Source organism: Schistocerca serialis, chromosome 7 (genome assembly GCF_023864345.2).
Source record: "Schistocerca serialis cubense isolate TAMUIC-IGC-003099 chromosome 7, iqSchSeri2.2, whole genome shotgun sequence".
NCBI classification, from domain to species: Eukaryota; Metazoa; Arthropoda; class Insecta; order Orthoptera; family Acrididae; genus Schistocerca; species Schistocerca serialis.
Window position 1 is genome coordinate 388,464,253 of NC_064644.1, and position 18,344 is coordinate 388,482,596.

At 44.7% G+C, this 18,344-nt stretch overlaps 1 protein-coding gene across 2 annotated transcripts in view; it reads left to right on the top strand.

Annotated features, from left to right (window-relative positions):
• Window positions 1-18,344, top strand: part of LOC126412211 (lysoplasmalogenase-like protein TMEM86A) — a 466,801-nt gene that overhangs the window by 381,528 nt on the left and 66,929 nt on the right. For both annotated transcript variants that reach the window (XM_050081694.1, XM_050081693.1), the window contains exon 2: window positions 4,502-4,671. In XM_050081694.1, coding sequence (XP_049937651.1) covers window positions 4,502-4,671 — 170 coding nt within the window. The remainder of the gene's footprint in view (window positions 1-4,501; window positions 4,672-18,344) is intronic.

An 18,344-nucleotide genomic window follows, 5' to 3' on the forward strand; every position in this document is an offset into this window, starting at 1 on the left:
TCTCTCACAGTTTAGTTTCAGTGACTGAAAGCTCACTTCAGAAGACACGAGGCAAGTCGGAGTGTTCTTTGATAGGTTGTTTTGGGGAAGGAGACCAGACAGCGAGGTCATCGGTCTAATCGGATTGGAGAAGGATGGGGAAGGGAGCGATTTAGGGAAATCACGGAAAACCTAAATTAGGATGGCCGGACGCGGGATTGAACCGTCGTCCTCCCGAATGCGAGTCCAGTGTCTAACCACTGCGCCACCTCGCTCGGTCGGAGTGTTCTGTCTGTACTAGAGTTTCCGTTCTGCACTCAAGAGGACAGTAACGTTGTCCATGAGCAGAGTGAGTCGGCAACAGATGCCCCTGGTGCCTATATGTGAGCGCGCCGTTGTCATCGACTTTACTACCCTCTTGAGCGTGAAGCTAAAACACTAGTACAGACAAAACATTTTCACTTCTCAAGGATGCTTTCAGTCGTTGAAAACTAGACAGATAACATTTGTCTCTGACAAAATATCTTTACTTCCCTTGAAAGACACTTAGGGCCGCATGTCCAAATGACCTTTTTTACTCTTATCCTCGGGGATCGTTTCCAGCTGTTTGCTCTCATTTAGCATAATCGCCATGTGTAAAACGAATAAACAGAGAGTAAGAATGTTCATTCAAAGCAGGTACTATTTAGTTTGGTCTCATTTTTGAAAGTACCATTGCTCGAGTGGTTCTCCATTGAAGAAACTCTCTCGAACCTAATCGTGGAATCTGTCCACCGATTTACGGCACGTCTCGCGTCAGATATTGACGAGTTCTTGCCGAACTGGTGTATGTAATGGCTCAGTATTCGCAGGGCAGCGTGAATAGACCGTGGCCTTACATACGTTAGCCAGCAAGTTTTTAAACGGTGTCCATTGTAACATAGAGTGCAATCGACGAGAAATGATGTATTGCGATCCTTCATATTGAGCTAACTCGGTCGCCTTATACACTGAAGCGCCAGAGGAACTAGTATAGGCATGCGTATTGAAATACAAAAACGTAAACAGGCAGAATGCGGCGCCGCGGTCGGCGACGCCTATGTAAGACAACAAGTGTCTGGCGCAGTTGTTGGGTCGGTTACTGCTGCTACAATGGCGGATTATCAAGATTTAAGTGCGATTGCATCGCACGAGCGATGAGACACAGCATCTCCGAGGCAGCGATGACGTATGGATTTTCCCGTGCGACAATTTCGAGAGTGCACCGCGAATATCAGGAATCCGGTAAAATATCAAATCTACGACATCGCTGCGGCCGAAAAAGATCCTGCAAGAACGGAACCAACGACGACTGAAGGGAATTGTTCAACGTGACAGAAGTGCAATCCTTCCGCAGATCGCTGCAGATTTCAATGCTGGACTATCAACAAGTCAGCAAAACATCATCGATATGGGCTTTCGGAGCCGAAGGCCCACTTGTGTACCCTTCATGACTGCTTTACGCCTCGTCTGGGCCCGTCAACACCGACATTGGACTTTTAATGACTGGAAACATGTTGCCTGCGCCAGAGGCGCGCGCACTCTCTCTCTCTCTCTCTCTCTCTCTCTCTCTCTCTCTCTCTACACACGTGTACGTATTTAACAGTTTTAGCAATCTTTAAGTACATGCTTCATCGTTGCTACTTATGTAATTTCGAGTAGTGCATTCCAGTCAACTATACCAAAAAAGAAAAAAAAACTAGCAACTAACGTCAGTAAATGCAGGCTTGCGTTTCTTTAGTCTCTGAGAACTCGTAGCGTGATTATTGCCTTGCAACTTCTTACATTTAATCGGAACACGAACGTATTTACCCGAGGTCGTTTTATAATCGGTATTGATATTCACCAGCAATTAATTCGTATAGGGATGTGCGATTTATAAGTAACTGTACCAGATACAGCTTCAATGATTTATAAATGTTCGCGTTACTAGGTAATAGAAGTAATTGTGACGAATTTTCATTGAACTTAGGTCCACAGCAACGATATTGCCACCGTAAACAACAAAATATTGCCAACCCTTTGATGTTTACTTCTTTAGGCAATATAAGCTGTATCGAAGGAAGATTGCTGATTTTGGAAGACTATAATGTCCCAAACCACAATTAAAGGTACGTGATCGTTATTTCATCATCAAACTTCACTCTGTGGCTTAAAGTAATTTTTCTGCGCCAACGTATACGCTCAAGTTGCTATACGCTTGGCGGAAGATATGTTACGACATCGACATACACACGTAATCATTTGAAAATGTAATGAATGTGGCTTTTAATACTTAGTCGCTTGAATGCGAGAGTGCTTCTGAATGTAAACACGTGGCTTCAGTGAGGTGTGCACATTGCTGTCTTCCACTCTCCATCGAACTCCCACGTCTGCAATATGAGGACTAATATAAGTACTATCAGGTGTGTGGGATACCTTTGTTTTGCGCTGTTGTAGTTGATTTAAGCAGTGGATTTTTGACCTGTTGATTGAAAATCTAATGATACACTGAATTCAGTGAATTAAGTATAATTCTCTTCCTATGATGTTATACTGTGTTACTTTATTTCTCTCTAGTAAAATGTCACTTGGGGTAGAATGCAACCTTTTGCAAGGAAATGACACAGACCACTGTTTCTACGATCGAGTTTTATTCGAAGCAGGTTTCGTGCGGTTTCCAGCGTTAGAAATCCAATATGTCCCTTATTAGAAAGTTTCTAGAACCAAATTTAAATGTTGAATTAAAGAATATATTACAAACCCCTAAGTATCGCTCCCACATTGATCGCGAAGACAAGATTAGCCTAAATACAGCGTGCTCAAAGGCGTTTGAAAAAATCATAATTTCTGCGATCCATACGTAAGTGGAACAGAAAGAAACCCTAATAATTGGTACGATGGGAAGTTTCCTCTGCCATGCACTTTTGTGTTTTGCTGAGTATGGTTGTACTGTAAATGTAGATAAAGTAAAACTGAAAGTTGTAGGCGGACTTATTTAAATACACTACTGGCCATTAAAATTGCTACACCAAGAAGAGATGCAGATGATAAACGGGTATTCATTGGACAAATATATTATACTACAACTGATATGTGATTACATTTTCACACAATTTGGGTACATAGATCCTGAGAAATCAGTACCCAGAACAACCACCTCCGGCCGTAATAACGGCCTTGATACGCCTGGGCATTGAGTCAAACGGAGCTTGGATGGCTTGTACAGGTACAGCTGCACATGCAGCTTCAACACGATACCACAGTTCATCAAGAGTAGTGACTGGCGTATTGTGACGAGCCAGTTGCTCGGCAACCATTGACCAGACGTTTTCAGTTCGTGAGAGATCTGGAGAATGTGCTGGCCAGGGCAGCAGACGAACATTTTCTGTATCCGGAAAGGCCCGTACAGGACCTGCAACATGCGGTCGTGCATTATCCTGCTGAAATGTATGGTTTGACAGGGATCGAATGAAGGGTAGAGCCACGGGTCGTAACACATCTGAAATGTAAAGTCCACTGTTCAAAGTGCCGTCAATGCGAACAAGAGGTGACCGAGACGTGTAACCAACGGCACCCCATACCATCACGCCAGGTGATACGCCAGTATGGCGATGACGAATACACGCTTCCAATGTTCGTTCACCGCGATGTTGCCAAACACGAATGCGACCATCATGATGCTGTAAGCAGAAACTGGATTCATCCGAAAAAATGACGTTTTGCCACTCGTGCACCCAGGTTCGTCGTTGAGTACACCATCGCAGGCGCTCCTGTCTGTGATGCAGCGTCAAGAATAACAGCAGCCATGGTCACCGAGCGATAGTACATGTTGCTGCGAACGTCGTCGAACTGTTCGTGCAGATGGTTGTTGTCTTGCAAACGTCCCCATCTGTTGACTTAGGGATCGAGATGTGGTTGCACGATCCGTTACAGCCATGCGGGTAAGATGCCTGTCATCTCGACTGCTAGTGATACGAGGCCGTTAGGATCCAGCACGTCGTTCCGTATTACCCTCCTGAACCCATCCATTCCATGTTCTGCTAACAGTCATTGGATCTCGACCAACGCGAGCAGCAATGTCGCGATACGATAAACCGCAATCGCGATAGGCTACAATCCGACCTTTATCAAAGTCGGAAACATGATGGTACGCATTTCTCCTCCTTACACGAGTCATCACAACAACGTTTCACCAGGCAACGCCGGTCAACTGCTGTTTGTGTATGAGAAATCGGTTGGAAACTTTCGTCATGTCCGCACGTTGTAGGTATCGCCACCGGCGCCAGTCTTGTGTGAATGCTCTGAAAAGCTAATCATTTGCATATCACAGCATCCTCTTCCAGTCGGTTAAATTTCGCGTCTGTAGCACGTCATCTTCGTGGTGTAGCAATTTTAATGGCCAGTACTGTAAGAAGCCTTGGGTGACAACTGAGGACAACGGAGAAGTTGGTAAGGGCAATTTAACCAGTTGGATATATATCAGAGAACAGCTGAGAAGAAGGCGCTGCCTCTTGTGTTGCAGCTGAAGAGCGTGGGCCCGAAGCTGGTGCCGTTCTTCAAGACGGTGGCCATCTACTTCGTGCTGTTCATCCCGGTGGAGCGGCCGTCGTGGGCGGCCACGCTCGTCAAGTGCCTGCCCATCGTCTGCCTCATCGGCTTCGTCCTGCTGCACGGCATCAGCCTCGGCGATGAGTGAGTACACACGCCCAACTGCGAGCTTGATAAGCGTGCATGACCTAGCATTCGTCACAACGATCTTTGGCAGTCCGTTGGGTAGCTTTTCACAAGCATTCGGATTGTGCAAACTGTGTAACTGCCACGGAAAAAAGTAATCCAACCCCCAGAAGGACTAGACCATTTTCTTGACAAATAATGTGATAGGTATTCTATCATTGTAGTAGTATATGATAACATACGATAACAAATTCAGACCAGATGAAACACACGTCACAATAAGTGGTGCCCAAACACTCGCATCATACAGTGTTCCCTCCCCCATACCTCCCCGCCCCTCCTGGCGGCAACACGGTCGTGTATTCTCGCATGGAAACGATCATAAACGTGCCGAATGGCATCCTGAGATGTACTGCCCCAAGCAGCTTGCACCTTTTGTTGCAATTTGGCAATGGTTTTTGCAGACTCAGGAGAAATTCAAGTTTCTGCTTTACCATGCTCCAGACATGTTACTTGGCGAGAGATCTGTTGCTCTTGAATGAAATTTTCACTCTGCAGCGGAGTGTGCGCTGAAATGAAACTTTCTGGCAGATCAAAACTACGTGCCGGACCGGGAGTCGAACGCGGGACCTTTGCCATTCGCAGGCAAGTGCTCTACCAACTGAGATACCCAAGCACGACTCAAGACACGTTCTCATCATTCATGTTTTCTATAGGTCGTTCTGTAAATTTTTACTATCTTCTGGCGTTGGGTTGTGTGGGTGAAGAGACCAAACAGCGAGGTCATCGGTCTCATCGAATTAGAGAAGGATGGGGAAGGAAGTCGGCCGTGCCCTTTCAAAGGAACCATCCCTGCATTCGCCTGGAGCGATTGAGGGAAATCACGGAAAACCTAAATCAGGATGGCCGGACTCGGGATTGAACCGTCGTCCTCCCGAATGCGAGTCCAGTGTGCTAACCACTGCGCCACCTCGCCTTGTCTTCTGGCGTTGCTACTTTGGTGTAGACAACTGTATCATCTGCGAATAGCCTTAAAGAGCATCCGACACTTTCTACTAGATCATTTGTATATATTGTAAACAGCAACGGTCCTATCACACTTCTGTGTGGTACTCCGGATATTACCTTTACATCTGTCGATTTAGTTCGGTTAAGAGCGACTTGTTGACTTCTATTTGCAAGAAAGTCTTGAATCCAATCGCAAGTCTGCTCCGATACTCAGTAATGTCGCATTTTTTTTCGTTAAACGGCAATGCGGGACGGTGTCAAACGCCGTACTGAAATCAAGGAAAACGGCATCAACCTGAGCGCCGTCGTCCACTGCGCTGTAGATCTCATGGAGGAACAGAGCGAGCTGAGTTTTACAAGCTCTATGTTTGCGGAATCCATGTTGATTTTTATAGAGGAGCTGTTCATTTTCCAAAAAGGTCATAATTCTTGAGCATAAAACATGTTCCATAATCCTACAACAGATTGACGATTGTGTCGATCTGTCTTACGGCCTTTCTTAAAAATTGGAATGACCTGCGCTTTCTTCCGTTCATTAGGGACCTTTCTTTCCTCAAGCGATCTACGATAAATTACCGCTAGAATGGGAGCAAGTTCTTTCGCATAATCTTTATAGAAACGGATAGGTATCTCGTCTGGTCCTAACGCCTTTACACTACTAAACGATTGTTGCAGCTTTTCAATTCCGCGATCGGTTATCTCAATATCTGCCATTTAGATGTCCGTACGGCGATTGAAAGGATGGACAGTGTTACGATCTTCCACGGTGAAACGACTTCGGAATACCGAATACAGTATTTCGTCTCGAGCAAATCAGCGTATACGAATGTCTTTCGTCAAGTCTCCAAAAACATGGAAATCATACGGGGAGATACCAGACGTGTGTGGAGGGCGTGTAATGGCTTCCGAGCAAAAACATTCGCGGCCGTCGGTTTGCTTCGGGAGAAGAGGTGCACGCCTGCGTAGAATGAAGGTTCCGGAGGCAACCGCAAACATTTTTCCATGAAGGCATTGGCCGTCTTGTCCCACTGTAGGGTAAGTCTATTAACAGTTACGACGATAACTATGAAATAATGAACAGTTTATTTATTTTCAGAGTTACGTACCTGAAGGAGTAAAAACGGAACCCTCACAGGATCCCTTGGTTGTCCGTCCGTTTGTCCGTCTGGCTGGCTGTTGAAAACAATTTTTCTTAGAAACGGGCAGAGGTATCAGATTGAAAGTTGTGTCCCATACTAATGTCTGCGGTCCCTTGGCGGTGTAAAAGATTGAAGCTTCAAAGTCACTGCAATCAAAAGATACTGCCGTTTATGTTACATATGTTGAAACTCGCAAACTCACTCATCAAAACGTGTAGGGCACTTCCTGTTGACCTAGAATCGTGAAAATTAGCGAGACGCAAGGTTTCGCAGTAAAAGTAAAGGAAAAGACCTGAATTTTTTTTAATTTGTAACTATATCACACAGCATTCTGAAGATTAGATGGGTAGATCACATAACTAATTAGGATGTATTAAATAGAATTAGGGAGAAGAGAAATTTGTGGCACAACTTGACTGGAAATAGGGATCGGTTGGTAGGACATGTTCTGAGACATCGAGGGATCACCAATTTAGTATTGGAGGGCAGTGTGGAGGGTAAAAATGTAGAGAGATACCAAGAAATGAATACACTAAGCAGATTCAGAAGGATGTAGGTTGCAGTAGGTCCTGGGAGATGAAGAAGCTTGTACAGGATAGAGTAGCATGGAGAGCTGCATCAAACCAGTCTCTGGACTGAAGATCATGACAACAACATATCACACGAAAAAATATTTTGTTGTTCTCGAAAGTCTTAAAATTCCCGGTACCGATGGGGAAAGCGGGGAAAAAATCGTAGAGATTTCTGGGATGGATGAACTATCTATCTTCATTATTAATTAAGTTTGTACGGAACCACCGGTGCGCGAGTTCTATTTGCAATTATCAGCCTTTTTGTTCCCAATCGGTCTCGTTTTAATTTGAGTGGCCCTTATATTCTCCTGGGACAGGCGTATGTGAGATACATTAAGTCAGTACTTGTTTATTGCGTATGTGTATCGATGCGTATGTGAGGTCTTTATATAGCCTCTTCAGCTCGCAGAAAATAGCGACATTATTGCCAAACTTTGGTGTTGTGTTGCAGCAAGAACACCTCGTGGTCCAATCCTGTATTTTAAGTAAGTGTGTTAAAAGTGTTAGGAGCTTCAGATATGTTTCTCCTTCGAACCTCAGATGATAATACCAATCGTTTACATGTATCTTGAGGTGAAAGCGTAACCACATTAAGTTTCCTTTCACTAATAATTCTTTACACCATATCTCACTTTCTATATTTCGGGTTTTTTCCCTCACATCACAAAGACAAAACCGGCTGAAATGAGGCATTGTCGTGCAAGCTCCATATAGTCGAAGTTCAAACTGATACGTGTCCAAGAGTGCTTGGGCTATGAGGAGGCGAAGAGCTGCTTAACTGTCACGTATGCCACTGCCAAGAACACAGGTCGATGAAACTTACGATATACACTCCTGGAAATGGAAAAAAGAACACATTGACACCGGTGTGTCAGACCCACCATACTTGCTCCGGACACTGCGAGAGGGCTGTACAAGCAATGATCACACGCACGGCACAGCGGACACACCAGGAACCGCGGTGTTGGCCGTCGAATGGCGCTAGCTGCGCAGCATTTGTGCACCGCCGCCGTCAGTGTCAGCCAGTTTGCCGTGGCATACGGAGCTCCATCGCAGTCTTTAACACTGGTAGCATGCCGCGACAGCGTGGACGTGAACCGTATGTGCAGTTGACGGACTTTGAGCGAGGGCGTATAGTGGGCATGCGGGAGGCCGGGTGGACGTACCGCCGAATTGCTCAACACGTGGGGCGTGAGGTCTCCACAGTACATCGATGTTGTCGCCAGTGGTCGGCGGAAGGTGCACGTGCCCGTCGACCTGGGACCGGACCGCAGCGACGCACGGATGCACGCCAAGACCGTAGGATCCTACGCAGTGCCGTAGGGGACCGCACCGCCACTTCCCAGCAAATTAGGGACACTGTTGCTCCTGGGGTATCGGCGAGGACCATTCGCAACCTTCTCCATGAAGCTGGGCTACGGTCCCGCACACCGTTAGGCCGTCTTCCGCTCACGCCCCAACATCGTGCAGCCCGCCTCCAGTGGTGTCGCGACAGGCGTGAATGGAGGGACGAATGGAGACGTGTCGTCTTCAGCGGTGAGAGTCGCTTCTGCCTTGGTGCCAATGATGGTCGTATGCGTGTTTGGCGCCGTGCAGGTGAGCGCCACAATCAGGACTGCATACGACCGAGGCACACAGGGCCAACACCCGGCATCATGGTGTGGGGAGCGATCTCCTACACTGGCCGTACACCACTGGTGATCGTCGAGGGGACACTGAATAGTGCACGGTACATCCAAACCGTCATCGAACCCATCGTTCTACCATTCCTAGACCGGCAAGGGAACTTGCTGTTCCAACAGGACAACGCACGTCCGCATGTATCCCGTGCCACCCAATGTGCTCTAGAAGGTGTAAGTCAACTACCCTGGCCAGCAAGATCTCCGGATCTGTCCCCCATTGAGCATGTTTGGGACTGGATGAAGCGTCGTCTCACGCGGTCTGCACGTCCAGCACGAACGCTGGTCCAACTGAGGCGCCAGGTGGAAATGGCATGGCAAGCCGTTCCACAGGACTACATCCAGCATCTCTACGATCGTCTCCATGGGAGAATAGCAGCCTGCATTGCTGCGAAAGGTGGATATACACTGTACTAGTGCCGACATTGTGCATGCTCTGTTGCCTGTGTCTATGTGCCTGTGGTTCTGTCAGTGTGATCATGTGATGTATCTGACCCCAGGAATGTGTCAATAAAGTTTCCCTTTCCTGGGACAATGAATTCACGGTGTTCTTATTTCAATTTCCAGGAGTGTAGTACAGAAAGTATGTGAGAGAAATATGCAATGAGACGAAAAGAGATGGCACTTATGTTCAAAGGCAATAATTTCACTGAAGTCACCGCGATTTATGACGGTCCCCTGGATATTACAAAAGGCTGGACACGGTTCTTACTTGCGTGTATCATCACCACGGATGGCAGTGCATGATCTGCAACGTGCTCCCATGCTGCCACAAATTGGTAAGAAGTTCTTGTAATAGTGTGCCGTTCCCACCAGCTCAATCACCACCTATCGTACAAAGAGGGAGGCATTGTGCAGCTATACTACCAGGACCATGGTACTCCCGTGATGTGTACCTCAGGAAGTTTCTAATTACCATTACTCGTCTCTCCTTTAACCATGGATGGTTCCGGCTTCTTTTGACTGATTCAACCCTGTGTGTTTGCGGCACGGATAAGGTTGGTTTCGTTTTGTTGCGCTTTAGGGCGCAAAAAACAACTGGCGTCATACGCGCCCAAGTCAAAAACTATAGAACACGAAGACAGTCGATTTGCTGCAGTGCTTGATGCTTAGTGGACAACAAATCACTAATCGCAAAATGTCATGCGTTGACATAAATACTGAAGTGCCAAAGAAACTGGTATAGGCATGTGTGTTCAAATACAGAGATATGTAAACTGGCAGAATACGGAGCTGTGGTCGGCAATGCCTTTATAAGACGACAAGTGTTTTTCGCAGTTGTTAGATCGGTTACCAATAGCCGACGCGCGAGCTGTGGGACACAGCATCTCCGAGGTAGCGATAAGTGGGGATTTTCCCGTACAACCATTTCACGAGTTTATCGAGAATATCAGGAATCTGGTAAAACATCAAATCTCCGACATCGCTGCGGCCGGAAAAAGATTCTGCAAGAATGGTACCTACGAAGACTGAAGAGAATCGTTCAACGTGACAGGAAGTGCAACGCTTCAGAAGATTGCTGCATATTTCAGTGCTGGGCCATCAACAAGTGACAGCATGCGAACCATTCAACGAAACATCATCGATACGGGGTTTCGGAGCCGAAGGCCCGCTCGTGTACCTTTGATGACTGCACGACACAAAGCTTCCCGTTAACACCGACAGCGGACTGTTGATGACGGGAAACATGTTTCCTGCTCGGACGAGTCTCGTTTCAAATTGTATCGAGCCGATGGACATGTACGGGTATGGAGACAAGCTCATGAATCCATGGATGTCAGCAGGGGACTGTTCAAGCTGGTGGAGTCTCAGTAATGGGGTGGGGCGTGTACAGTTGGAGTGATATGGGACCCCTGATACGTCTAGATACGACTCTGGCAGGTGACACGTACGTAAGCATCTTGTCTGATCACCTGCATCCATTCATGTCCATTGTGCATTCCGACGGACTTGGGCAATTCTTGCAGGATAATGCGGCACCTCACACGTCCAGAATTGCTACAGAGTGGCTCCAGGAACACTCTTCTGAGTTTGAACACTTCCGCTGGCCACCAGACTCCCCGGACATGAACATTATTGAGCATATCCAGGATGTCTTGCAAGTGCTACGCAGAAGAGATCTCCACCCCTTGTACTCTTACGAATTTATGGAGAGCCCTGTAGGATTAATGGTGTCAGTTCCCTCCAGCACTACTTCAGACATTAGTGGAGCCCATGCCACGTCGTGTTTCGGCACTTCTGCGTGCTCGCGGGGCCCTAAACTATAAAAGCCAGGTGTACTAGTTTCTTTGGCTCTTCAGTGTATATCTTTTTCGCAGCTGAACGCCTCATGATTCTACTGTTCTGTGTAAACCAATGTTGTATGTGAGTTTTGGCTGTATATTTGTGATGAATGTGATTGGATGCACTTTTTAATTGTAAAATATCATGTGTTGGTAATTGACTGAGTGGATAATGTCCGAAGGCCACAGTAAAAATAAAAAACAATCTGTTGGATGGTCGTTGGTGCACTTGGACGATCTGCAGTACGTTTTCCCAATAAATGCCATACATGCTCTGTGGGATTTAACTCGGAGGAACGGGTAGGCCAGTCCATTCGCTGAACAACCTCTCGTTCCAAGAGCTGCTGCTCCTGCACAGTTCGATGCAGTCGCGCATTGTCATCCATAAAAAATGAAGTCACGAATATACCACAGAAAAAACGCCCGTGGAGAGAAGGCATAGTGTCGCAGTAACATTTACATGTTAGAGTACCATGTTCAAAGATTTGTTCAGTATGTATATGGAACATTACACCTCCCCACACCGTAATACTGGACCACCAAAATGATTGTTTGACAGCGTTCCTGGATGCGTTAAATATTCCCACCCCTCGCTGTATGAGGATACGTCCGCCGCATTAAAAAAGAAAGTTGAGATTAATTTCCGTGTAAAAGTCAGTATTTCAGTTCTGAATGCAACATATTGGAAATGTGTTGGGCAAGTACTAGATAACAAAGGGAGTGTAGCAACCAAGTAATATTTTCTTACATCAAATTCAAATACAGTAGTTTCCCAGACAACCAGTCTTAAAAATAGAAGTTTCAAATAATCTAAGTGGCCACTTGGTTTACGCCTACGCTTCATGTTAATGAAACTTCTTACAATACGTTCATAACTTACTTGTCTTGTCCGCCTCTGTAGCCGATTTCAGTTGTCAGCGTAGTCGTCTGGCATGCGGAGGACCCGGGTTCGATTCACGGTACTGCCAGGGATATTTTTTTGGTGGAAGGATCGGAATGTGGTCCAGTCAGCCTCGAAATGCGATTTGGGAAGCTGCTTGAGTGAAAAGTAGCGGCCCCAGTTCCGTTAAGCCAACAGTGGCCGGGAGGGGACAAACTAGTTTACCTCAATTTTCGCCCCAATCTTACTGCAAAGTGGCATCAAAAAGACATACTTGTCCAGAAAATTTGTCGACTGCTATCGAGTTTCGTGCCTGCCTAGAGTTCTACCGAAGCACCGTAACGTTTGCGGGTGGACCCTCGGAAATCGTGACAAATTCGGAAAAAAACAGCCAAATATTTGAGTCATGCAAGAATATAAATGTCGTTGCTGCTCGATTCGCGTTTCAGAATATACGTCTTTTGAATTAATGAGAAAATGCGTCCTGTATAATACCATATTAGCGTAGAGCAGGACGCTAACCTAATTCTTTCTAATTTGTAAACTTTGTGCCCCTATCCACTACAATACAGTGAACTCATGCAGCTTCTGTCATCTTTCATCTTGCGATATCCTGAAGGTTTTTGCCACCGATGTGTCTTTAAGTAATATTTCATTATAACAGATCGTACCAGGAGTGGCGTATTTATGACAGATCTTCAGTGCACTGTTGCCGTCAAATGTGATACTGTCACGACACGCAAGTTATAATACGAAAACAAAAATCTAACATTGCGTCTCCAGAGATGTTCATATGTCGACTACTATCGAGTTTCATGCTCACATCCAGCCGTATGGAAAACACGTCATCTTGACATCACTTCCCAGTAAGATTCGGGTGAAAATAGCTTCTATCCGGCCGGGAGAGCGGTGCACTTACCGCACACTCCTCCATACAGTATCAAAATGACGCCATTGGCTGAGGATGATACGGCGGTCAGTCGGTCCCAATTTGCCCATCTGTGGGTAGAATGGCGGTGTTTTAGTTGTCTTAATATATCACTTTGAGTACTGAGCAAAGCAAAGATGTCCCACGGCGGTCGTTTGGCCTTGCTACGGCGTCACGATTCAGTTAGTTACCTCGGACACTATGAGTCTTATTATGATCTCGTTGTTCGTTTCTCGCAGTCTCTGTTCAGTGCATCAAGGCTGCTTCAAGTGCACAAAAATTCGCTTCTGGCGATAGGAAGTAAAGTATCTCTTTGCTTCCTGTTTGGATGAAGTGATGTATGGAATAAATCGGTTTCTCCGTGAAATTGAACTCATTTAAAATGCTTACATGCTTGTCTGAAAGAACAATCACTGTTAACAATCCACGGCTCTACGAAATATTTAGACATCAATTCGCTGACTTAGAATCCTTTGACACCAGCTGTGTTAGGTGCAGATCTGCTACCTTTCCCGAAATCATTTAAAACCGCCAACGTGCCGTAAATCATTCTTTTAAAAGTCTTCTGCCAACCGAAGAGCCACACGTTTAACCGGGTGCCAGTGGGAATTTACTCGAGGGAACGCAGTGTTTGAGAGGTAACTGCTGCCTTATCAGCTGTATACTGAGAATTCAGACGACTAACTGAATGCAAAAAATTACGCTTACGGCGTTTAGACAATACGGTAGCCTCCACCACGTTGTCACCGAAGTTAAAAAAATCTTCAGCTACTCCGTTGTTGACAACTAAGAAATTGTTTCCGTAGTTACTACTGAAGAACGTAGTTTGTGTGGCATACGTTCGATGGAGATGACCAGATTTTAGTGATACACCCAACGATGTTTAGCGTTACTGATGCCTCTACGAACAACTGTGTTAAAGAGGTGTAAGTGCCTAATTGTATTTTCGTACGCAAAGCCGTCTTTAACGATCATGTTCGCGTTGTGGAGTAGCCAATGTTTAATGATAACATGACTTTGTGGCCCATCTTCTTAGGGCTCATACAATTGACACGTACGTGCAAAGTAAGGGTACGGGACCTGATAATCTGTTGAAATTATCGTATGCTTAGCAACGATTGCTGCATCATTGCAGCTGCACTCTTAGAAGTACTAAGAGGAAAACTCTGCACAAGATGTTGTATATGTACCTATGTATATGCTCTGTAGGACTAGTTAAGTGTATGGAAAGGGTATTTCGTACCAGCACTGTAGACTTTTACTTTGTCGTATGCCGTACAAGATGGGCAAAATGTCTGTTTGACACTCTAAACACGGTAATTTTTCTTCTCTCAGCAAATCCGTCTCATATCCATTTCCCCTACTGCTGACTTCACATCTTCCTCCTTTTTTTTTTCTTGGGTACCTAGTCGTTAGGAGTTCAAAGACCTCGGCCACTAGCCTTTTCTTCTGTTCCTTCTAACGTATGCTGTCCCACATTTCGGAATATTTTACCTTCATTTAGTATATTTTGTCAAATTGCTATTATGTTTTATTTCCAATTCTTGCTAGCTTTACAATAGCTGTAGTGTTCCATTTTGGATTTAAATTTGTCTCCTTCATATCTGTAACATATATTGCCGTTTGTATAAGTGCCTTTGTTAGCTAAATCTTCTTTCGTCTTTCTTTTATTTCTAAGGTGACTTGCTGATTTCTCAATTTGTTTATAAGCCTTCCAGTTCTTAAATATACACTAGACTCTCGCTAATCCTCAGTAGTTCGGCCTCTCAGTAATACGGCGCACATCCAAAAACAAGTGCACAATGAATTATATCGTGCGCAACAATGCTTTATATACTGTATTTGAAATTGTAACTTTCTTTACAGTTCGGAATCATGTCTTCTAAAAGGAAACACATTACGCTAGACCTGAAGGAAAAACGAAATTTTAGATAAGTTAAATCGAGGTTCTTCGCAGAAAGTCATTACTGCTGAGATCAATGTTGGACGAGCAACTGTTTATGACATTAAAAAGAAAGATGATGTTATTCGACAGTACTTAACACAAATGGATAATGAGTTGGGAAAACAGAAGGTTATGCGAAAGAGTGAGAATGCAGAACTGAACGTAGCTGTTTAAAGATGGTTCATACAACAACGCAGGAAAGGAATTCCAGTCAGTGGCCCGATTATAAAAGAAAAAGAAGCTGCATTTAACAAACAACTTGGCAGTAGTAACGTGTTTGCAGCGAGCGAAGGTTGGCTATCAAACTGGGAAAAACGACATGGCATCCGGCAGTTGACAGTCACCGGGGTTCAAATGGCTCTGAGCACTATGGGACTTAAATTCTGAGGTCATCAGTCCTCTAGAACTTAGAACTACTTAAACCTAACTGACCTAAGGACATCACACACATCCACGCCCGAGGCAGGATTCGAACCTGCGACCGTAGCGGTCACGCGGTTCCAGACTGAAGCGCCTAGAACCGCACGGCCACACCGGCCGGCGCACAGTCACCGGGGAAAGTCGCTGAGCTAACGATAAGCATGCTGATGAGTTTGTAAGCAAGATACGGAAGATAATAGAGGAAGAAGGTTTAACTGCTGATGCCTTGTATAATGCTGATGAAACAGGACTCCTTTACGAGATGCTTGCTTCAAAAACATTAGCTGCCAAGAATGAGAAGAAAGCTCGTGGTTACAAGCAACAGAAACAGCGCGTGTTGTAATGCAAATGGGAGTCGTAAACTACCGCTTATGGTGATAGGAAAATCCCAACATCCACGTTGCTTTCGACACACATAAATGCTCTACTAGTGCAGTATTGCGCTCAGAAGAAAGCGTGGATGGACAGACAAATATTCTCTCGGTGGTTCTATGAAACGTTTGTACCAGCAGTGAGAAAAGAGGTAAAGAAGAAAAAGCTTCCTCTGAAGTCATCCCTCAGATGTTTCTCTAAAGTCCGATGGTATACATGTACAAACACTCTTTCTCCCACCCAATGTGACAGCCCTAGAACCGCGCGACCGCTACGGTCGCAGGTTCGAATCCTGCCTCGGGCATGGATGTGTGTGATGTTCTTAGGTTAGTTAGGTTTAAGTAGTTCTAAGTTCTAGGGGACTGATGACCTCGGATGTTAAGTCCCATAGTGCTCAGAGCCATTTGAACCATTTTTTGAGAGCCCTAATTCAGCACATGGGCCAGGGAATTTGGGAATCAATTAAACGTAATTATCGACGTTCACTTCTCGTCTCCTTGCTGAACGAAAGTGAAAACGTCTCTATCTAAACTATGCTGAAGGCGTGGAAAGCAATTAACATACGTGATGTTTTTTTGCAAGCAACCGAAGCATGGGATAAAGTGGAGAGCGCTACCATAATGAAGAGCTGGAGAAAACTGTGGCCATCCATTGATGCCGAGTTGCATCCAGTAGTGTGTGACAGCGATGAGCCAGTTAATTCGGAATTATCAATAACTTTGTACGCTATGTTCCACAATCTTCCAGGAAGAAAAGAAATTGATGATGAAGATGTTACTGTAAGTGGCTAAATTAGGAAAACTGTGATAGGGACCAAACTTTAACAGATGAAGAAATAATCAAAAGCGTGCAAGAAACTAATGACGAAAGTGATGAAGAAGAGGACACAGGAGTAGAGAGCATGAAGATTTCTCGCACTGCTGGTGCAGAGGCTGCCGAGGTCTTCCTGGAGTACATTATGCAACAACCCGATACAGGCAGTACCGATGTAATGCTTGTAAAGCGGTTGTGTGATAAAGCATGCCACCGTCGTGTATCATCATTGTGACGGTTAAAAATTAGGAACTTGTTTCATAGTGAGTGATACGACTTTATAATGACGTACAGTATACACTCAAGGACTAAGTTTTCTTCGAAAATTAATGTATTTTTGGATTTGATAAAATATATCCTCTATATGTGAATGTAGGCTTTCCCCGTGTATACTGCTGATGAAATCTTCTCGATCTTCCATCCGGGTAGCTGCGTCTAAAATCCGCGACGTTTCGATGAGTGTCATTCTCATCATCTTCGCCAGAAAGCCATCTTCGCCAGATGATGAGAATGACACTCATCGAAACGTCGCGGATTTTCGACGCAGCTACCCGGATGGAAGACCGAGAGGATTTCATCAGCTATATCCTCTATGTTTTAAAGTTCTATCCTTCGTTTTAATAAAGTACAGTACACTATATCCCCTATGTTTTCAAAATAAATTAAAAACAAAATAAACAAATAAAATAAATTCCAGTCACTCTGGCACCCATATGTCAGGAATGGCCGGATTAGCGAGAGTCTAGTGTATTCTTGTAGCCTAATCTACAGTTCTAATTTTTTGCCCGTTGAGTGTTTATTTGTAGCCGCACATTTATTTTTACTTCACATCTTTCAAACATCACTTGAAATAATTATGGAAGTTTACGGCTATTTGTTTGATAAACTATAATAGATTTTGTTTTAGTTCCATTTTGCCCTTACATAGTCGATTTACTATTTATTTTTATCAGCAATAATGAGTGAAAGACAAACAGTATTCTGGGCATCGAATTCTACTGACCTGATGTTCCTGTTGGAGAATCATTCTTTACTATTTGTCCGACATTTGTATAAAGTTCCCTCACCCCTCCCTATATACTGGTCATCGAAACTGAAACCGCCTACTCCTCACCGAGCATCATCGGGTCAAAAATATGTTGCCATCTCGGTCACGAGAGCTTATAGAAGTACAATGAAACCTAAATATCAAAACATTAACAACACTTCACTATGTAGTAATCATGTCTGATATGTTGTGCCCCTGACTATCTGTTGAAAATGTAAATAAAACCGCAACGTAATTAGTGACTGATCTTTTTCATATGACGCGTTTCCTATGCTTTGGTTCATGATAGGTGGCAGTTTCGGTGTTCAGCTCAGGTGTATTGCTTCCGGGAAACCAGTGAGATCAGAATATGTACTGATTGCTGAATGAATTTGGTAAATTGGCGATAAGAAATATTTCTTAACTAATGTCGACCGGCGTAAAGTTAAATAATCACGAGAAACCATAAATCTGCATGAACCAAAAGCTACAGCCAGCTGTAATTCTAAATTGAAATATAATGAACAAAGGAAACTAGTCACGAACTTTAGCGAGGCCTGTCACGTCAGTCAAACCACCTCATATGCAACTTACTCTGTCTAATTTTATTATTGCAGATCCTTCAC